Source organism: Silurus aristotelis (assembly GCF_946808225.1).
Source record: "Silurus aristotelis genome assembly, chromosome: 9".
NCBI lineage: Eukaryota > Metazoa > Chordata > Actinopteri > Siluriformes > Siluridae > Silurus > Silurus aristotelis.
Window position 1 is genome coordinate 23,827,490 of NC_139582.1, and position 23,088 is coordinate 23,850,577.

The 23,088-nt window shown below is 41.1% G+C and overlaps 2 protein-coding genes across 2 annotated transcripts in view; both read right to left on the reverse strand.

Moving 5' to 3' along the window:
• LOC310731566 (uncharacterized protein) overlaps positions 1–23,088 on the reverse strand; it is a gene marked incomplete at its 3' end in the record, with an annotated part of 271,196 nt that overhangs the window by 15,947 nt on the left and 232,161 nt on the right. The window lies entirely within an intron of this gene.
• Positions 949–11,639, reverse strand: LOC310731567 (uncharacterized protein; the record flags this gene model as incomplete). Its single annotated transcript, XM_083551225.1, has 4 exons — positions 11,225–11,639; positions 9,946–11,190; positions 9,590–9,897; positions 949–965 (listed from the first exon to the last, which is right to left on the reverse strand). The coding sequence occupies exons 2-4, from the start codon at positions 10,677–10,679 to the stop codon at positions 949–951; spliced, it is 1,059 nt and encodes a 352-aa protein (XP_083407351.1). The 5' UTR covers positions 10,680–11,190; positions 11,225–11,639.

Below are 23,088 nucleotides of genomic sequence, written 5' to 3' on the forward strand. Positions count from 1 at the left end.
CTTTTTTGATTAGTGTGAGTAAACGCTGATAACCAGCAGCAAAGAAACTGCACTTAACTCCAGCGTTAATGCTGCTGTTTCTGACAAAATGATCAGATCAGTGCAATAAACATGCAAGCTAATAAATCTGTATTTCATAATATACTAATAAAGGAAGTGATATAGAACCATGTGACACTGTGCTCACTACTGAATAAACAAACTAACTTTGTGCCTCAAATTACACACTCTTGTACTATTCTAGAGCATTATTTACCCCTGCTACTGTCTGATACATAAACCCTAGTAACGCTGTGTGCTATTTTGCATGTGTATTTAAAATCTTGGAGTCATTTAGAGGTCATTTTCTAGAACTCCTCCTTACATAAGAGTTAATAAATGGAGGTTATAAAAAGAGCAGAATGCACAGTTAGAGCTCTACCTCAGTATTTCAATCACTGCACTGATTGCTTGTGACCTTTCAGTTATGATCATATTATTGTAAATATTGTTTCATTGATCTGGTTTTTTAAGAAAAGATGTATTTTCTGACAGGATCCCCCTGGAGACCCCTATAGAGCCATCACCAGCACACTGAAGGCTCTTCTGAAAGACAAAAGTCTAACATTCCAGAAGAGCAGTTGGTATGGTGATGATCTCTGTCCTGCTGCCTGGGACTACGTATTCAGCCTGGACCTTCTCTGTGCACAACTGGGCTGGATTTGGACCTTCTCCCATGTTATATACGGTACTGAATGTGAAACTGCTTCAATGTGTTTAATTCTCATCTTTCTAGTTTTTTAAACATTTAATAGATTCAAACCAGCAAATGTGAGACTCATATGAGACAGTGTGTGTCCCAAACACTGCAAATTTACTATTCTTGTTGCATAAACTTACAATTGATGGTATTCTATTACCGCCACAAAAACACGTCAAATTTTTTATTTATCAGAAAAAGTGTTTGGCTCATTTTGAATACTTGGCTGAAACAAACACAAACAAAGGAAACAAAGTTCAGAAACGTTTCTGTAGCAGCAATTTTCAGGCTACTTGGTAAGTTTCCTGTAAATCCTGTTTTAGAGCATTATCTCACATTATTTCAGGATTCTTCTGTTTTTCCACTCGTGTTCTTTGTCCATCTCAAACAGGGCGACTTGGCCAACAAGGCCTTAAGGAGAACGTGGCAGCATCAGTTGAGGATCTAACAAAAAGCGTAGCTGAGTTCGGGAAACAAAAAGGTATCACTAAAGGATCAAATAAACAAGTCCTTTATCTATCTTTATTCTCTGATTTTTAGTTCTCTATCAACAGGAAAGTGCTTCAGCAAGTCCTAATTTTATGATGGAATTTGTGTGCAGATTTGCCGTGGGAGGTGCAGCTCGCAGTGGTTTTTGCCACTCATGATCTGGCACCCAGCAACCCCAAAGTCGCTCTGAACGCTTTGGAGACCTCACAGAGCCCGTTCCTCCAGCCGTCACCAAGTGCTTAAAACAGATCAGCTTTCTCTGTTCACACACAAAGACCAAAAAATGTATTACATTATATAATTAATAATAGATTAATTTTTTTTTATATTTTTGCACAAAGATAAATAAAATACATAATAGATCTGCACAGTGTTATTGATGGTTTCTTTACAGTGGCGGGTCGTGCATTTCACACCTAATCATCTGCCTTCAGTCCCAATCATCCTCTTAATAACATCAATATGAATAAAAAACAACATTATTATTATACAGCATATAACACATGCAGTATAACAGAGCGCAATACAGATTATTGTGCATTTTTCTTACATTACAGTTTTCCTGGTGTTTTGAAATTAAGTCAAATTGTATGTTATTGTACAGATTCAACAAAGAAAATGCAAAAGTGTAAATGGCATATAAAAACCTTAACAACTGTTTTGTACTGTTTGGGTTGATAAAGGGTTAATGTCCTTTATACTATAAAAACTGTCGAAATTGAAACGTTAATAACACGTTAACCCCAATTAAATTTAACAGCACTAATTTCATTAATGCATATATTAGTGCGTATTTCTTAAATTTTTATTAAAGATGTAAATAAATAATAATGAATGAAAATAGGCGAAGATAAAAACCTTCGACACAACACACATTTTTTCACGACGTCTTTTCTTTTATTTACAAATAAAAATACAAATAACTTTTTTTTATCACTAAACATTTGTTTTACTGATGCGGCAATTAAAACCATCCGTGTGGAAACAGCAAAAGTTTTTTTTTTTTTTTGGTGTCCTGATAATTTATGTTCAGTGGATCCTTGTATTGTCAGTAACATGCTGTTTTAATGCTTTGCAGGAAAAGCAAAAATGTTTATTAAAATTTAACTTGCAGTACGACCGATAACTTGCATTGTGAACATCAAGCATCATGCAAACAACACGCAGACGACTCGTGCTCAACTACTCAACTTTCCTTTTCACAGCATAAAACAATAGGAGTTCAGGTCAGGTTGGCGCATATTTGTCCTTATTCGGTGTGTTTCCCTCGTACAGGCAGCATTTGCGTGAACATACCGTTCACTATAGTTGTCATGCTGTGAATGAACGGAGGCTGAAGCCGGAGTACAGTTTGCGTTGGTTTTAATAGAGTAGAGGCAGAGCAATAAACATACACAACTGGCAGAAGTGTCAGAGAAGGTAATATCCGTGGTACGCTCATGAGGAGCGAGGTCCACAAGGTCCAGGGAAGAAGGAGAAGGATCGAGGGGTAATCCGAGGTGCGCTATGGGGTAAGCGTAGTGAAGGATTGCAGGTAGAGTCCAACCAGAGGCGAAGCATATGGTTATTAATAACGGACGGTGAGTGAGAGGGGTTTATATAGCTGCCTGGAATGAGTGTCAGGTGTGGATGGTTAGTATGAAGGTGAGGAGCTCTGTGCGGGTGGGGCGCACATGGAGGAGAAGCAGGAGTCTCCCTGATAATAGTAGTATACTATATGTTTACTAAGCAGTAGTATTACTTTAAAACAGTTACAAAAATATATTGTCTTCGTGCTCTATGTTGAGTTTGGTTTCACTATTAAATAAACATATATTTGCATAAAGCATCTATATTTGTCTATCCCCATGCTAATTAGTTATTAAAAAACTTGATAAGTATTAATTTAAGGTACATTTGAAACAGATAACAATGTGTGATTATTTTGAGATTAATAACGAGTTAACTCATGACAATTACACAATTAATTATGATTAAAAAAATTTTTTTTTAATTGACAGCCCTTTATTTATATATATATATATATATATATATATATATATATATATATATATATATATATATATATATATATATATATATATATATATCATAGGTACACTTCAACTATGAGACAAAATGAGAAAAAAAATCCTGAAAATCACATTCTCTGATTTTTAAAGAATTTGGTCACCTACAAAAAAGCAAGATTTCTGGCTCTCACAGACCTGTAACAACTTCTTTAAGAGGCTTCTCTGTCCTCCACTTGTTACCTGTATTAATTGCACCGGATTTGAGCGCAGCCTTGGCAAAGAAACGCGCCGGATTCAAAAATGTTAAATAGTCCCTCTATGAGAAAGGCATAAAGTTTCAACTTTTGTATCCTGCCCGTCTCCGAGTAAAGTTCGGGGTAGAAACACACACCTTTGATTTATCTACGGCTGCTAAGACTTTTTTGCAGACAACGCATTCATGCACAAGATTAAAAACTGTCTCTGGCTAACAGGCTGCACTTTCTGTGAGGGTGAATAATAACAGCAAAACACTCGGGGATGTGGTCATTTAAATCGCCAAAAAGAGACAGAATTTTTGCTTTTGTTTCTGTTTAATGCCTTGTGGGTTAAGCTGCACGACTCATTGTAGTGACGCTAATATATATATTGGTAGTTTGGGCTCCTCAAGTAGTTTAAGTGGTATAACAGTGAGCCGTGTGAGTTAAACGGGTTGCTGCTGCTTGTTTCAGTTGGGGAAACAAGCTTAGGGAGTATTATGGGAGGTTTAGGTTTGCGTTTTGTTTATTACAAGAAGTTTTGTTTTATGTTATGTCTTTAGAAGTTCTTAACAGTGAGGAAACTTGTATTGCTGATTGCATCTCTGTGCTGTTTTTGCCTGTTTAAATTTATATTTGCACATGGCTAATAAGGCTGATTTAGCTAAATTTCCTGGGGGGGTCGAAAGTTAGATTTGTTAGCTGGAATGTAAAAGGCCTAAATGGCCCAACCAAAAGGAGCAGGATTTTGGCATATTTAAGAAAATTTTAATCTGAAATAATATTCCTACAGGGGACACACCTACGTATTAGCGATCAGTTTAGACTCAGGAAACCGTGGGTGGGACAGGTTTTTCACTCTAATTTTGACTCTAAGGCACGGGGCACTGCCATTTTGATACACAAAAACATTCAATTTACGGTCTCTGCTTCCATTATGGATCCTCAGGGTAGATATGTTATAGTCTCTGGGAGTTTGTATCATGTTCCTGTCTTATTAGTAAACGTATATGCCCCCAACTGGGACGATGTATGTTTTATTAATAAGCTTGTTTCTATTCTGCCAGATCTTAACTCCCATCGCATGATATTTGGTGGTGACTTGAATACTGTTATGGATCCACCCCTCGATCGTTCCAACCCCAGGTCATTATCCCGTTCTAAGATGGCCCAAGCCTTACCCACATCCTTTGATCAAGTGGGAGCCGTCGATCCGTGGCGATTTCTGTTTCCACGCAGCAAAGCATACTCCTATTTCTCGCAAGTACACCACTCCTATTCAAGAATCGATTACTTCTTTATAGATAAATCTCTCCTTCCTTCTGTTGAACAAATCGATTATTTACCTATTGTGGAATCAGATCATGCTCCTGTGTAATTAGATCTCGTTTGCAATCTGAGGTACAAAGAACGGCCTCTGTGGAGACTAAATACGTCCTTGTTATCAGACCCTGAATTTTGTACATTCGTAACTACGGCCATAGATAACTTCTTACTGCATAACAGATCAGAATCTATATCGGCATCTACATTGTGGGAAACACTGAAAGTAGTCATAAGGGGGGGAAATAATCTCATATACTTCAACTCTAAATAAAAAGCGTAAAAAATTTGACAATTTAATTGACTCTATTAGGAGACTGAACTGCCTCTATTCTGTGTCTCCCTCACCAGAAATTTATAAGGAACGGTTGAGCCTTCAAGTCCAATATAACCTGCTCTCAACAAATAAAACTGAATGGTGCTTATTACGTGCTAGAGGGTATATAAATTAACATGGGGAAAAGGCAGGTCAACTTTTAGCCTACTAATTAAAATCTAAAGCTGCCTCTGAAATTATACCTCGAATTCAAAACAATGATGATGATTTAATCGTTAATCCCATTGAAATTAATACAACCTTTAGGAACTACTTTTTAGATTTATATGCTTCTGAAAGCCCTACATTAAACTCTGGAATGCTGGAATTTTTGGGCAGTATAGATATACCCACTCTTGATTCAGCGCAGAAAACATATTTGGAGGGAAAATTACAAATGGAGGACATTCTAAATGCTATTTCAATAATGCAGAACAAATAAAACCCTGGCTTAGATGGCTACCCTATAAATTTTTACAAAAAATTTGCAACCAAATTAGCCCCTATTCTTCTTGATATGTTTGAGGACTCTTTTGTAAGGGGAAGCTTGCCACAAACTTGAAGCAAACATAATTCTATTGATAAAACCTGGCAAAGATCCCGTAAAATGTAATTCTTACAGCCAATATCACTCCTTAATTCCGATACTAAAATCTTGTCAAAAATCCTTGCATTACGTTTAGATACAGTATTAGGGAATTTAATTTCTGGCGACCAAACAGGTTTTGTCAGAGGTCGTCACTCTTTTAGTAATATTCTGAGATTGCTGGGGGTAATCCACTCATCGAAACTTGCTCAGGGCCCTATACCTCAGGTTGTTATTTCACTAGATGCCGAAAAAGCGTTTAACAGGGTTGAGTGGAAGTATTTATTCTCGGTGCTGGAAAGATTTGGTTTTGGAACATATTTTCTCTCACTGGTCAAATTACTATATTTCTCTCCTGTGGCATCGATAATTACAAATGGGGTACGTTCAAAGTCTTTCCCCTTTATCAAGGGGTATGAGACAAGGGTGCCCTCTTAGCCCTTTACTTTTTACTTTAGCCATCGAACCCCTATCCATAGCGTTAAGATGCTCGAAGCATTTTACTGGAACATTTTACCTGAAAATGGGTGGGACAGGAAATGTGGAAAATACTGTCGATTAGCTGTCGCCTAATGTTAATTGTTGTTTGTTATTGCGCTTTCCTCTGTTCCTTCCTCAATAAAAATATTTATTACAAAAAAAAAAAAAAAAGACACTTATCCACAACCTCAAACAGTCAGACTCCAAACTCCACTATGACCAAGACCAAAGAGCTGTCAAATGACACCAGAAAAAAAATTGTAGACCTGCACCAGGCTGGGAAGACTGATCCTGCAATAGGTAAGCAGCTTGGTGTGAAGAAATCAACTGTGGGAGCAATTATTAGAAAATGGAAGACATACAAGACCACAGATAATCTCCCTCAATCTGGGGCTCCACGCAAGATCTCACCCCATGGGGTCAAAATAATCACAAGAACAGTGAGCAAAAATCCCAGAACCACACAGGGGGACCTAGTGAATGATCTGCAGAGAGCTGATACCAAGGTAACAAAGGCTACCATCAGTAACACACTACGCTGTCAGGGACTCAAATCGTGCAGTGCCAGACGTGTCCCCCTGCTTAAGACAGTAAATGTCTGGGCCTGTCTGAAATTTGCTAGAAAGACATTTGGATAATCCAGAAGAGGATTAGGAGAATGTCATATGGTCAGATGAAACCAAAATAGAACTTTTTGGTAAAAACTTAACTTGTCGTGTTTGGAGGAGAAAGAATGCTGAGTTGCATCCAAAAAACACCATACCTACTGTAAAGCATGGGGGTGGAAACATCATGCTTTGGGGATGTTTTTCTGCAAAGGGACCAGGACGACTGATCTGAAAACCTCCTTCCATGAGCAAGGGCATTAAAGATTAAACGTGGCTGGGTCTTTCAGCATGACAATGATCCCAAGCACACCACCCGGGCAAGGAAGAAGTGGCTTCGTCAGAAGCATTTCAAGGTCCTGGAGTGGCCTAGCCAGTTTCCAGATCTCAACCTAATAGAAAATCTTTGAAGGGAGTTGAAGATCCGTGTTGCCCAGCGACAGCCCTAAAACATCACTGCTCTAGAGGGGATCTACATGGAGGAATGGGCCAAACTACCAGCAACAGTGTGTAAAAACCTTGTGGAGACTTACAGAAAACTTTTGATCTCTGGCATTGCCAACAAAGGGTATATAACAAAGTATTGAGATGAACTTTTGTTATTGACCATATACTTATTTTCAACCATAATTTGCAAATAAATTATTTAAAAATCAGACAATGTGATTTTCTGGATTTTCTTTTTTCATTTTGTCTCTAATAGTTGAAGTGTACCTATGATGAAAATTACAGGTCTCTCTCATCTTTTTAAGTGAGAGAACTTGCACAATTGGTGGCTGACTAAATACTTTTTTGCCCCACTGTATTTAAGGGTCATGTGGGCATTTGGTGCATGTTGACTCTTGAAATTACTTTTTGTGTTTCATGTTCCAGTTCTCCCTAATACAGTACAATGGAAGTGACTGATGTACTAAAACTGAGGGTCATCCTAGATGATAAAAACGTTGAGAGGCAGATTTTTCCCTCTCGTCCTGAGAATGTACATAGGCTCATTGTTGAAGTTATAGATAAGTTGAACTTGAATTTTTACTTTCGGCTTCAGTTTGAATAAACAGAGTTTGACAATGCATTATGCAATTTAGTTAATATTGAGGACTTTGCCTCCCAAGCGACTGTTAGAGTAGTTAAACTGGTTGAAACAGATCTGAGTTCCAAGTCTTTTACTACTTTCTCCATATGTTCCAGCTTCTTTTTCTTTTCAGCAATCTGCTTTGTTTTCTTCATTCTTCTGCTTTGAAAAATCTCTCTAAACCTTCTGAAGAGCCCCATGTTTACGTCTCTACTCACATCAAGTCAAGTCAAGAGTCAAGAAGCTTTTATTGTCATTTAACCATGTATAGCTGATGCACAGCGAAATGAGACAACGTTCCTCCTGAACCCAGGTGCTACATAAAACAACATAAAACAACAGTAAACAACAGTCACAGAACAGAAGAACACAGGGCCAGGAACTAAGATCCTCACCACATAAAGTGCATGTGTGCAACTGGTGCAAACAGTGCAAAGACATCACAAGACAGTGCAAGACAACACAGGACAGTGCAGGACAATACAAAATACACAAAATATAAAAATAAAAACAACAATAGCTCCGCCAGTAAAACCTGTCGTAACAGAATAAGGTGCACAGTAGCAGAAAAATGTAAACAGAGAAATGTAAACAATTGTGCAATTCTACAATAGCAGCAATCAAAAATAAAGTGATCAGTGACCAAAGGATTTGGACAGAATATTGTGCAAAGAGAGCAAGTCCCGGAAGATCAGCAACAAACGGCATGTAAACATTATTGCGACAATGAAAGGTGTAAATGGTGATGAAACCTGGGTGTGCGAAGTGTAAGGGTGTGATGTGTGTTGAGTCCGGTTGTACAGATAAGTCACACAGTTGTGTGTAAGTGTGTGTGTGTGAGTATGTGTGTGTGTGTGAGAGAGAGTTCAGTTCAGATGTTTGTTGAGGAGCCTGATGGCTTGCGGGAAAAAACTGTTGCACAGTCTTGTTGTGACGGCCCGAATGCTTCGGAACCGTTTCCCTGATGGTAGGAGGGTGAAGTGTGTGTGTGTGACGGGTGTGTGTGGTCATCCACAATGCTGTGTGCTTTGCGGATGCAGTGTGTGGTGTAAATGTCCATAATAGAGGGGAGAAAGACTCCGATGATCTTCTCAGCTGTCCTCACTATCCTCTGTAGGGTCTTGCGATCCGAGACGGTGCAGTTCCCAAACCAGGCAGTGATGCAGCTGCTCAAGATGCTCTCGATGGCCCCTCTGTAGAACATGGTCAGGATGGGGGGAGGGAGATGAGCTTTCCTCAGCCTTCTCAGGAAGTAGAGACGCTGCTGGGCTTTCTTGGTGATGGAGCTGGTGTTAAGTGACCAGGTGAGGTTATCCGGCAGATGAACGCCAAGGAATTTGGTGCTCTTGACGATCTCCACTGAAGATCCCTCGATGATCAGTGGAGAATGGTCTCTCTGTGCTCTCCTGAAGTCAACAACCATCTCTTTGGTTTTGTCCACGTTCAGAGACAGGTTGTTGGCTCCACACCAGGCTGTTAACCGTTGCACCTCCTCTCTGTATGCTGACTCGTCGTTCTTGCTGATTAGACCCACCACGGTCGTGTCATCAGCAAACTTAATGATATGATTCGAGCTGTGCGTTGGTGCACAGTCGTGAGTCAGCAGAGTGAACAGCAGTGGACTGAGCACACAGCCCTGAGGGGCTCCAGTGCTCAGTGTGGTGGTGCTGGAGATGCTGTTCCCGATCCTGACTGACTGAGGTCTCTCAGTCAGGAAGTCCAGGATCCAGTTGCAGAGGAAGGTGTTCAGGCCCAGTAGGCTCAACTTCTCAATCAGGTGCTGAGGAATGATTGTGTTAAATGCTGAACTGAAGTCTATGAACAGCATCCTTACATAAGAGTCTTTGTTATCCAGATGGGTGAGGGCCAGATGGAGGGTTGTGGAGATGGCATCGTCTGTGGAGCGGTTTGGACGATACGCAAACTGCATGGGGTCCAGTGCGGGTGGGAGCTGGGTCTTTATGTGCCTCATGACGAGCCTCTCGAAGCACTTCATCATGATGGGTGTGAGTGCAACGGGACGATAGTCATTGAGAAGACAGCTTCTTCGGCACAGGAATGATGGTCGTCGTCTTGAGGCACGTGGGAACAGATGTGGGAATACATCTGCTAGTTGTTCTGCACATTCCCTGAGCACTCTGCCAGGAATGTTGTCAGGTCCAGCAGACTTCCGTGGGTTAACTCTGCATAGAGTTTTCCTCACTTCAGCTGTGGTTAGACAGAGCACCTGGTCACTGGAAGGAGGGATGGTCTTCCTCGCCACCACGTTGTTCTGCACCTCGAACCGGGCGTAGAAGTCATTCAGCGCATCTGAGAGGGAGGGGTCACGGTCACAAGCAGGTGATGTGGTCTTGTAATTCGTGATCGCCTGGATGCCCTGCCACATGCGCCGGGTGTCTCCGCTGTCCTGGAAGTGGCCATGGATTCTCTTGGCGTGTGCGCGCTTCGCCTCTCTGATGGCACGGGACAGTTTGGCCCTTGTTGTTTTTAAGGCCGTCTTGTCCCCCGCTCTGAAGGCAGAGTCTCTTGTTTTTAGCAGCGCATGCACCTTGGCGGTCATCCACGGCTTCTGGTTGGAGCGTGTAGTGATGGTCTTGGAAATAGTCACGTCATCAATGCACTTGCCGATGTAGCTGGTCACTGTTGACGTGTATTCCTCCAAGTTGATGAAATCGCCATTGGTTGCAGCTTCCCTGAACATGACCCAGTCAGTGCATTCAAAACAGTCCTGGAGAGCAGACATGGATCCTGCTGGCCAGGTTCTCACTTGTTTTTGAGCTGGTCTTGAACGCCTGCTGAGTGGTCTGTATGCTGGGATCAGCATAACAGAGATGTGGTCTGAGTACCCGAGGTGGGGGCGGGGCTTTGCCCGGTATGCGCCGCGGATGTTTGTGTAAACAACATCCAGCGTGTTTTCTCCTCTGGTTGCAAAGTCCACATTCTGATAGAATTTGGGAAGCACAGTCCTGAGATTTGCGTGATTAAAATCTCCGGCGACAATAAACAATCCGTCAGGGTGTGAGTTTTAAAGTCCGCTAATGGTCCCGTAAAGCACACTGAGCGCTTCCTTAGCATTAGCGCTAGGTGGTATGTACACTCCGAGCACAATAGCGGTGGTGAATTCCCGGGGTAAATAAAAAGGTCTACATCTCACAACAATAAACTCCAGCAGCGATGAGCAGTAGGTAGAAACAAGCACAGAGTTCTTACACCATTCCGTGTTGATGTAAACACACAGACCGCCGCCGCGAGTCTTACCGCACAGAGCTGCATTTCTGTCGGCACGAAACGCGGCTAGCCCGTCCAGCTGGATGGCGGCGTCCGGAACTCTGTCGCTCAGCCACGTCTCCGTAAACACAAAAACGCAACAGTGTCTGTACTCACGCCGAGTAGCTTGTTGGAGTCTGATGTAGTCTAATTTATTGTCCAGGGAGCAGACATTTGCCAGCAGTAGTGATGGTAGAGCGGGCCGGCTAGGGTTAGCTTTTAGCCTAGCATTAGCACCCGCTCGCTTTCCGCGTTTCTGCTTCCTCGCGCAGCGCTTCCGATTCCCCCTCCTCCGTCCGTCCTCCGCAGGCGATGCCGAGGTCTGGAGGCCTGGTTCTCGGAGCACGCCGAGGTCGCGTAGTTTCTGCCGCAGGTCATCATTTATGGTGTTGTTTGGGTTGTTTCTGAGTTCTTTCAGTGTTTTGCGGTTGTACACAGGCACACCGGTTGCTCCGATGTCCATGTGTTGTGTAAGGCGGGCTACAAAATAAAGTTAGCACCATTTTGGGTCCGGAGCGGCCGCTGCAAGCTAATGCCATGCCGCCATCTTGGATCCATTCACATGCACAAACCTCGGAAATGAGAGAAACAGAGATGCATTCTGATTTACATAGAAGGTGCTCTACTGTGACGTCACACCGAGATGCTCCGCCCTGTCATCTAAACTTGGTCTTCCAGTTTAGACAACACAATGCTACTGTCTGATAGATTAGTAGATTCACCAGAGCACCTTAGCCGTTGTCCAGAGGTCTTTGTTGTTCTCCCATTCTCATACAAGGTGGAGTACATTCTAAGAGAAGGCAACGCTGCATTTTTGACAGAGGGAAAACTTTCAAACTGACAAGGGATCAAAAACACAACATACTAGATGGAAATATATAAGCATAAAGCCTATCCTAGTTCCAAACAGATTGGCAAGGCTGCAGAAACTCTAGTATTCAAGCACCTAAAAAGGTTTTCTTAAAGAAAAAGGTTCCACAACAAGTTATAAGGGTTGGAAGAACAGCCTATGCTTTAAAATGGACAACTACAGGAACAAACTGACCAGGGCTGACATAAAGGGTGTGGCTGAGAATGTAGGAAAGTGAAGCAGGACAAATCCAGAAGGTTTAGCGTCTAGGGCCAACATTAAATGACCCAGAAGAGGGGAAATTAATTTCCTTTCCGATTATCCCTGTGGACAGACTAAGGACACTTTGGAAACCAAGAGGCTTGAGATGGTGGACCAGTTCAAGAAGGCTGTAGAAGGAGGCGACATGACTCTCAATAATCAGCATATGCAACACATAGATAGATGGCCTGCACACTTTTGTGAAGCTCAAGTAAGTAAAAGAAAAAGTCTTAGTTTAATATGGATTGTTTATTTGTCTGTCCTTTTGTTCCCAATGCAACTTTACAGCGGATTTCACAGGATAACAAATCAAAATCTGCCATTTTCTGTCTATGCTGCTCTTGACAAATATACATCTCAATTTCTGAAACTGTACAAAAAGAGGAAAATAGAATATTTTGGTGAGAAGATGGAAGACTTCTGATGGCATATGAAGAACATGTAAATATATTTTGAGTGCATTGCATTACATAATAATAAATGTGAACACTCAACCCTGAGATCTTTGTGCAATGTATTTGTGTTTCTGCAAAAGGACAAGAATGACATCAATGTATCCAGGACAGCAGCCCTGGCAGGCCTTTCACTTTACTTAAAGGATGATTCATCACAGATCTTCAACATTTGCAAGGTTTTTTTATTGTCTTTTTACATATCTGCAAGTACAATTCTTTCTTTCAGCTTCTCCTATTAGGGGTCACCACAGGGGTCACACCACCATTAGGGGTCATCTGCATGTTTGATTTGGCATGTTTTTACGCTGGATGCCCTTCCTAAGCACTAACCGGCACTAAGAGTGGCTGGGGATGGTTCCCTGACCGGGGATCGAACCCGGGCCGCAACGGTGAGAGTGCCGCATCCTAACCACTAGACCACCAGGGACCATCTGCAAGTCCAATTACCATATTAAATATTCTGAGGTAAACATTGCTATTAACAGTGGTAAAAACATTTAGACTACAATTGCACCCCATTATACAGAAAAACAAAGAGCAATAATACATCCCAAAATTCTCTTATATTTATTTAAAATGTTAAAAATACTAAATTGCAGAATGCCAGTCATAACAATATGATTCAGAAATGTATCTCTAAAAATTATCTTTTTGATATTATTCTATTTAAAACCATGGATGGTATAATATAAAAATATTAGTTTTACATACAGTAGAGTAACTTTAAATACAAGCAAATTGGAATCCGAGAATACATTTTTAATACATTTTGTATTGGGTTACGAGTGTTGCATCGGTCTGCGAGCAAAACTTTTTTTGCTCTATGGGCATTTTTTCGTGGGAAAGTACGAATGAGACTCTCAAGCGATGCGCAGAAAGCAGAGCCATGCGTTGCCCTGAGCGGCACACATAGAAGCACTTCAAGATGTTGTAAGTTAAATAATTTAAGTAAAAAATGTACCACATTTTCATCCCAAGAAAACTTGCGATTACATCCATGTTTTATTTCAGGTTGAACGTAAGTAAATAGTAGAAAACTGTTTTTCGAGCTTTTGACATTGAAATGTCTTGTATTGTTCAGATTTCAACCAAATAAACTGTTGGGGTTGTTTCAGGTTGTTGGTGTTTTATATTGTGTTACTAGCACTTATATGGTTTAAAGCAAACCATTTTCTCAAATGAATTGAGTTGAAACACCAAAGGAATATTTTGTTGCAACTAGAATGTAATAATTGTTCGAAGTGGAAAGTAATGAGTACATTCAACTTAAGTGGTAACATTGTTATGAAGAAAATTCATTCATGTTTCTTACTTAATAAAAACAATACTTTAACACATCTTAATTTACTTAACATAAAACCACAAATAGATGTATATTACTTAATAGATTCAATTTTATTTAACCTATTGCATTTAATACTTCTAACTTCAATTAATTAAGTTATAAGAAAGTATATATACCTAGTTATTTGTAATCAAATATAGTGATTGTTTATATGTAAATTATTAAGTTATTTAACTTAAATAATTTAAAGCAATCCATTTACTCAAATTGTTTGAGTTGAACTTACGTATCAGGTTTAGAGTGCAATATACAACATTCACTGTTTCTCGTTTAATAAACTGTAAAACCTGAGATCTGGTCTCTACTTTTATAAAATTCTTTAGAAATATATGAAAATAATCAGGCTGTAATACTGCACTGTATTTAACTGCCTCTTTTTTTTCTTCGCTTTTATGTTTTTGGTGTTATAAGTTTTGTTTCAGTAAATTCAGACTGTTTGTATTTCATTTTAATATCTGTTTAATTCCTAATCTCTAATATACAGTAAAAGCCAAACTGCTGTGTGTCTTGTCCTCGCTATTAATGACGTCATTAGAGCTCCACTACTTCTAATTGCGTGCTGTGACAGTGAGCCCTAATACACATCATATGATTCTGCAACATTCATGGAGTCACTCCGGTCAACTTCCGGTTATCAAATACCGCGTACTAACTGCTTTCTCTATGGAGCTCTATGTAATAAGTGTAGTCGAAACACTCATCAATCAAATACAATTATCAACAGAATGTGAATAAAAGACAGTTTGGAGTTTAAAAACCTCTATGTATTATGTAACAGAGATATCTACTGAAGTTAGCATGCTAAGCTAGCCCCGGTCCGTCCTCAAAAAGCATGGAGTCCCGCTGACCTTCATTCGCTTTATACACAGTTTACAGCCGTTTTTATCTTATTTATGACTGTAATATCGCTCTTCTCTCAGGAACAACAGAAAAAAGTTGTGAAGACATGATATTTTGTCCGCTCTTTCCCGCTGTGATGCACGCGCGAGCATAGTGAGTGTGCGCGTGTGAGAGTGAGAGAGAGAGAGAGAGAGAGAGAGAGAGAGAGAGAGAGGCGGGGGGGGGGGGGCGTAGGGCGGAGCATCTCGGTGTGACGTCACAGTAGAGCACCTTCTACGTAAATCAGAATGCATCTCTGTTTCTCTCATTTCCGAGGTTTGTGCGGATGTAAGTAGAGACGTAAACATGGGGCTCCTTAGAAGGTTTAGAGAGATTTTTCAAAGCAGAAGAACGAAGAAAACAAAGCAGATTGCTGAAAAGAAGAAGAAGCTGGAACACATGGAGAAAGTAGTAAAAGTAGACTTAGATGCATTTAATCATTTGATGATAGAGAAGATAACAGAAGAGAAAAAAGAGAAAGCTATTCTGCTACAGATGGAGCAAAAGCTGGAGGCTACTTTGGCTTCTGAGCGAAAGCAGCGGGAACAGGACATAACTGAGAGAAGCCAGAGCTGGGCGAGAGAACAAAAACAACTGAAGGAACGGGTTGCTCAGCTTGAGTTTATTCTGGATCAGACCACAATGACGCTCCAGTCTTCCCTGAAAATCCATGAGGATCTGGAGAAAACTGTAGAATCTGAGAGAGAGAGCTGGACTAGAGAACAAATGAAAGTGGAGGAACATGTTGCTCAGCTCGAGGTCACTTTGGAACAGACCACCATGAAGCTGCAGTCTTTCCTGGAAATCCATGAGGAACTGAAGAAAACTGTAGAATGTGAGAGAGAGAGCTGGACGAGAGAACAAAATCAACTGAAGGAACATGTTGCTCAGCTCAAGGTCACTTTGGAACAGACCACCATGGAGCTTCAGTATTCCCTGGAAATCCATGAGGAACTAAAGAAAACTGTAGAATGTGAGAGAGAGAGCTGGACAAGAAAACAAATGAAAGTGGAGGAACGTGTTGCTCAGCTTGAGTTTATTTTGGATCAAACCACCATAAAGCTCCAGTCTTCCCTGAAAATCCACGAGGAACTGGGGAAAACTTTATAATGTGAGAGCGAGAGCTGGGCGAGAGAACAAAAACAACTAGAGGAACATGTTGCTCAGCTTGAGGTTACTTTGGAGCAGACCACCATGGAGCTTTAGTCTTCCCTGAAAATCCATGAGGAACTGGAGAAAACTGTAGAATCTGAGAGAGAGAGCTGGACGAGAGAACAAATGAAAGTGGAGGAACATGTTGCTCAGCTCGAGGTAACTTTGGAACAGACCACCATGAAGCTCCAGTCTTTCCTGGAAATCCATGAGGAACTGAAGAAAACTGTAGAATGTGAGAGTGAGAGCTGGACGAGAGAACAAAAACAACTGAAGGAACATGTTGCTCAGCTCGAGGTCACTTTGGAACAGACCACCATGAAGCTCCAGGATACCCAGAATCACTGTGGGAAAGTAAAAAATAGTGCAGAGCAGGAGAGCGATCATTTAATCAGAGAGAAAGAGCGACTGGAGGAACGTGTTGCTCAGTTTAAATCCATGTTGGATTTGAAAGAAAAACAAGAGGACGAAAGCGAGAAAACTAAACTTGACATAGAGGAGAGGAACAACTTACAGCTTCAGACCAACAGGGGGCGCCAGGATACCCAGACTCTATGTGAGGAAGAAAAGAAGACTTCTGAGAATAAAACAGATCGTTATATGAGAGTCTGAGAGCGATGGGAGGAAAGTGTTGCTCAGCTGAGACAAGAAAACAAGAAATAGAAAAAAAAGAAGACAAGAGAAACAGAGTGCCTAAACATGCCCTTTTCCTCTTTCTGTTTCTCTTATGGCTATTTATGGTAGTTTTACACTTATAGTCAATAGTATAAAGCTGAGTGTAAAGATATTGTATCTTGTAGATTGTCTCTTCTTTTGATAATTTTTCATGAGCTTCTGCACATGAGAGAAGTGATGCAAGAAATTGCATAATTATTAAAAGATGTAGTTAAACTATAATTTTTGTCTTCCTTACAAACGCCGTATGACCTCCTCATGGAGTCTTGCATCTTGTCGATATCCCTCTTGTGGGGCAGGGGGCTGTGGCTCGGGGTTATAATGCTGAGGGGGAGGGAGGTCAGGAGGGAGAGGGAAACTGGTCCTTAGTGCCACATTGTGCAAAACACCACACACCCTGATAATCTTACACATTTTCCGGGTGGTATAAAAGTCTTCCACCTGAGACATCCAGAGCTCCACATCTGCATTTCAGGAGGTGAGGGGCATCTGAGGGGTGAAGCCTCTGTCACCTGTCATATTATAGACTACATCAGGACAATGTTTACAATTTCTACGTTGTTAAACTCACCAAGAAGCCAGTCATCACGTCCTGCAGCTGCCTGTAGTCTGTTCCCTACACTGCTATGTGTCAGGATAAAGGAATCATGTGCTGAAGCAGGTCAGTGTGCCACAATGAAGGGAAACCTGATGTATCGACTACCCACCTTAATAATAACATCCAAAATGACAGGCATTATGGCACTTAGGGGCAGATACCAGACCTATAGCATGAGATTTAATAGATTTATATTATATCCAAAGAAGGACTTTATGAAAAAGTTGATTATATATAATATTGATTAAATATTAAATTAACACCAGAGTGGTGAAAACCTGTATTTGGACAAGGATGGCATGGTTCCGGTGTGTTTCCCTCTCTAGTACTGGAGCCAATTCAGCACATAGATCCAGGAGCACAGCTGTAGGAATCTAAATCAGCTTATTAGCCAGTCATCATCATGGGCCAAGAAATCATCATGGTCCCTGGAGACTCTTTCTCTCCTTAATCTTCCATTGGCATAATCCTCCAGCAGTGCCATCATGCAGCATTACACACGGGGGTCACCACAGCATTTATATGTTTACAGTAATTACACTGATCATTAACACCTTGGCAAAATCACAGCATGAATTAGTGGCATCACCACCCGAGATACAATTTGAAGATAAAAATGTAAAGCGTGAACACGTTTCTTCATGCCAGTTTTGTCATGAACATCTTTATAGTTAGGACTGAAAACGAGGACATAAAGAGAGTAACGACTGTGTGAGAGCGTAATGGCTGCATTTCCAGACTTATTGAAGGAAAATATGTAGTTATTTACACTTTGTTCTGCAGTTATCTAATGGTAGGGGATGTGATGTTATCCTGTATTCCATGCAGTCGGGCATCTCCTCCTCCTGCTCTCCCATAGTGGAATGTGATGGTGAGATGCCGCTGATTACATATTAGAAATGAATTTTTATTTAAGATTTAAGTTGTATTTTTATAAGAAGGTGTTTATGAACCAACTATCACTCAGTACAAACCCAAATAACCTGCAGGTTTTCATCTTCATGATCACAATACTTCAAACAAAACATCTACAGTACATACAGGGCCATTTTTCGATATTTATATGTTAAGGTAATTTTGTATTATTTATATTAGGAATCTTTAACGACTCTGTGCATATGTTTTAAAAAAATGACCATGTTACTGTATGTACAATGATACTAATTGTGTTCACATATTGCAAACACTTTATTAGGACTACATATATTCATATACAGTGTGTGTATGTGTGTGTGTGTGTGTGTGTTGCTTTTTTTTATGATTTTTTTTTTATTTTTAGATTATTTGTACAAAAAATTCATTCATTATTTTAGATCAAACATGTGCCCTACTACTATCAGGCAAAATACAATGTCCTCGTAGGAAAAAACACAAAAAACAAAGTGTCCGAAAACTCACGAACACCGGCTAAAATAGTCCACACAGAAACAAAACAGAGTAAAAACAGGAGCATTGAGGGTTGAGATTTGGACTGTAGTTTATGTGAACAGTCTGCTACACTGACTCAGGACTACAGTTTGCTTCTGATCACCATTACTTCTTCTTCTTCTTCTTCTTCTTCTTTCGGCTGCTCCCATTAGGGGTCGCCACAGCGGATCATCTGTCTCCATACCACCCTGTCCTCTACATCTGCCTCTTTCACACCAACTACCTGCATGTCTTCCCTCACCACATCCATAAACCTCCTCATTGGCCTTCCTGTTTTCCTCCTACCTGGTGGCTCCATCCTCAGCATTCTCCTACCAATATAATTCATGTCCCTCCTCTGCACATGTCCAAACCATCTCAATCTAGCCTCCCTCATCTTGTCACCAAAACTCATTTCTAATCCTGTCCATCCTCGTAACATCTTCAGCTCTGCTACCTCCAGCTCCACTTCCTGTCTTTTACTCAATGCCACTGTCTCTAATCCATACAACATTGCAGGTCTCACCACAGTCCTATAAACTTTCCCTTTCATTCTTGCAGATACCCTTCTATCACAAATCACTCCTGTCACTCTTCTCCACCCACCCCACCCTGCCTGCACTCTTTTCTTCACTTCTCCAACACACTCTCCATTACTTTGCACTGTTGACCCCAGGTACCTGAACTCCTCCACCTTCTCCACCTTTTCTCCCTGCAACCGCACCACTCCACTGCCCTCCCTCTCATTTACACACATTTACTCTGTCTTACTCCTACTGACTTTTATTCCTCTCCTCTCCAGCGCATATCTCCACCTCTCCAGGCTCTTCTCAACCTGCTCACTACTCTCACCACAAATCACAATATCATACGCAAACATCATAGTCCAGGGAGACTCCTGTCTGACCTCGTCCGTCAACCTGTCCATCACCACTGCAAACAGGAAAGGGCTCAGGGCCGATCCTTGATGCAGTCCAACCTTCACCCTGAACCAGTCTGTCGTTCCTACTGCACACTTCACTGCTGTCACACAGTCCGCATACATGTCCTGCACCACCCTCACATACTTCTCTGGCACACCGGACTTCCTCAGACAATACCACAACTCCTCTCTTGGCACTTTATCATACACTTTCTCTAAATCCACAAAAACACAATGCAACTCCTTCTGACCTTCTCTATACTTTTCCATCAACATTCTCAAAGCAAATAAGGCATCTGTGGTGCTCTTCCTTGGCATGAAACCATATTGTTGCTCACAGATGGTCACCTCTTCACTCAGCCTGGCTTCCACTACTCTTTCCCATAACTTCATGGTGTGACTGATCAACCTAATTTCCCTGTAGTTACTGCAGGTCTTTATAACTACCTTATGCTTAAAGATCGGTACCAGCACACTCCTTCTCCATTCCTCAGGCATCCTTCCACCTTCCAGAAACTTGTTAAACTTCTTCTTCTTCTTTTTTTTTCGGCTGCTCCCATTAGGGGTCGCCACAGTGGATCATCCGTCTCCATACCACCCTGTCCTCTACATCTGCTTCTTTTACACCAACTACCTGCATGTCTTCCCTCACCACATCCATGAACCTCCTCCTTGGCCTTCCTCTTTTCCTCCTACCTGGTGGCTCCATCCTCAGCATTCTCCTACCAATATAATTCATGTCCATCCTCTGCACATGTCCAAACCATCTCAATCTCGCCTCCCTCACCTTGTCACCAAAACATTCTACATGCGCTGTCCCTCTAATAAACTCATTTCTAATCTTGTCCATCCTCGTCACTCCCAACGAAAACCCTAACATCTTCAGCTCTGCTACCTCCAGCTTCACCTCCTGTCTTTTACCTAATGCCAAACAGGAAAGGGCTCAGGGCCGATCCTTGATGCAGTCCAACCTTCACCCTGAACCAGTCTGTCATACCTACTGCACACTTCACTGCCGTCACACTGTCCTCATACATGTCCTGCACCACCCCCACATACTTCTTTGACACACCTGACTTCCTCACCATTACCATCACCATTACTGTACCACGCAAAATCGTATATCTGCAATGAATGGACATTCAGTGAAACCCGTCTCGGGAAGTTTATCCTTGCCACAGTCGCCACCGGCTTGTTCATCAGGGACAAACTTACACATAAAGAACATCATATTCCTTTTTATCACAACATTATCACAACATTACACAACATTACTAAATATTTTATATTTAGTTGATGTTCCAGGTTCTGAAAAGTTCTTTATTCATGTCTATTTTCATTATTTACACAAAAAGTCAAAATTTAAATAAAACAAAACGTCTGTTTATTTTCCATTTCTTTTTTTTTTTTATTATTTTATTCAAACAGGAAGCAAGTGTAAAAAAAATAAAGCAGAGTAGCGGGAAGAAGCAGTCAAGCTTTTGTGAAGCTTTTCTGGCGAAATTATCATATATTTTGAGGGAGTGGGACTGAAAAAAACATCCTGCGCAGGTCTCTAGGTTCAATTTCTTGCATCACTTCTCCCATCTGCTAAAGATCATCTGAAATTATGTTAATAGCGTTTATTGTGTCTCGGTGTAGCTGCAGGGGGCGTCAGTGAGCACTTGAGCGTTTCTAGAAGTATCATGGCCTTCTTTCTTTCGTCCTCCTATTTCTTTGTCTCATTTAACAAAGTGGCCTCCAACTGAGCCACATGTTTCTCCAGCAGCTCTAGTGACTTGGAGCTGTAAGATGTTCTCATCCATGTCTAGTTTGGCCTTCACTCTTTCATCCTCCCATTTCTTTTTCTCATTTTTCAAAGTGGTCTCCAGGTGAGGAACATGTTCCTTCCTGCTCTCTGTCTCTTATCAAATGATCTCTCTCATGCTCTGCACTATATTTCACTTTTTCACAGTGATTCAGAGTATCCTGGAGCTCCATGGTAGTCTGATCCAAAGTGGCCTCAAGCTGAGCAACATGTTCCTCCACTTTCTTTTGTTCTCTTGCGCAACTCTCTCTCACATTCTTTCAGTTTTCTGCAGTTTATCATGGATTTTCAGAGAATACTGGAGTTTCATGGTGGTCAGTTCCAAATTGAACTTTAGCTGAGTAACATGTATCTCTAGTTGTTTTTGTTCTGTCCCCCTGCTCTGGAGGTGTGTGCCATTTCTCTCATTTATGTCTCGGTACCGCTGCTTTCGCTTATGTAGTGTCTTAAACGTATTGTATCTTAAATGTGTAATATCTAAAAGCCTTAACTCATATAATTCTACAAATGGTGACAGTCCTGGAAAGGCCAAAGTTAATTACTGAACCGTCTGGCCAGATGTTTTCCTTTAAGCCAAATGTATGAAAGGCCCATAGTGCTTATCTTATGAGCCGTGACTGGGAAAATGAGACGGGTGGTCGTCCTTAAATCAGTATAAGCCGAAGTATAGAATATGATCCAGGATGCATGTCCTCTTGGGAAAAGACCTCTGACCCGTTCTCACTGTATGTTAAGATGAATGGTCTGGGAAAGTGAGCGCTGGTACATTTGAGATATAATAAATCTGGACAAAGACAGGTTTCTCTTTAAGATAAACATTATGGCACAGTAGGCTCATATACATCTGTTATACATTAAGAGGCGGACCCAGAGAATGATCAGAATATATAATGAGTGTGCAGCCATGGATCGGGAGTCAGACTTTGAATCAGAGCGTGCTGACTCCAGGCTTGACCGGAAGGCCTGTAAAGATGCTATATTTCTGTGCTGAATAAAAATCATTATTTACACAAAATAACTGCGTCTACGGAGATTCCTTCCAACCGACAGCTACACTCCATCAAGACGACGAAATACACAACACTCAGAAGCCAAAGTAGCCTCTGCTCTTGCACCATCTTTATCAGAAAGTTGTTCTCTTTTTGTTCTATTATGCTCTTCTCTATCATCAGATTAATAAAAGCTTCCAAATCTGTTGCTACTTTCTGCATGTGTTTCAGCTTCTCCTCCTTTTCAGCAAACTGATTCTGTGTCCTTCGTTGAAAAAAATCTCTTAATCTTCTAAAGAGCTTGATTTTAGTGTATCTTTACTTACAATGAGTAAGAGTGAAAAACAAAAGCATCATTTGACTTATACACACATGTCCTACTGTGATGTCACACCCAGACGCCCACACGCTCGGTCGAGCTGAAACGGGGAACCGACTCTTCAGAAGCTCATTGTTTTGAATAGAAGTGATCGAACCGAACTCTCTTTAACCGAGTTACTTGAACTGAATCTAAGGAGTCGAACTTACCGAAACAAATCTTTTTTTCAAAGACCCTCTGCCGGTGTTACACCAGAATCTGTGACCATCGTATGTTGTGGCCATAGAAGGCGCTGTTGCTAAAATGC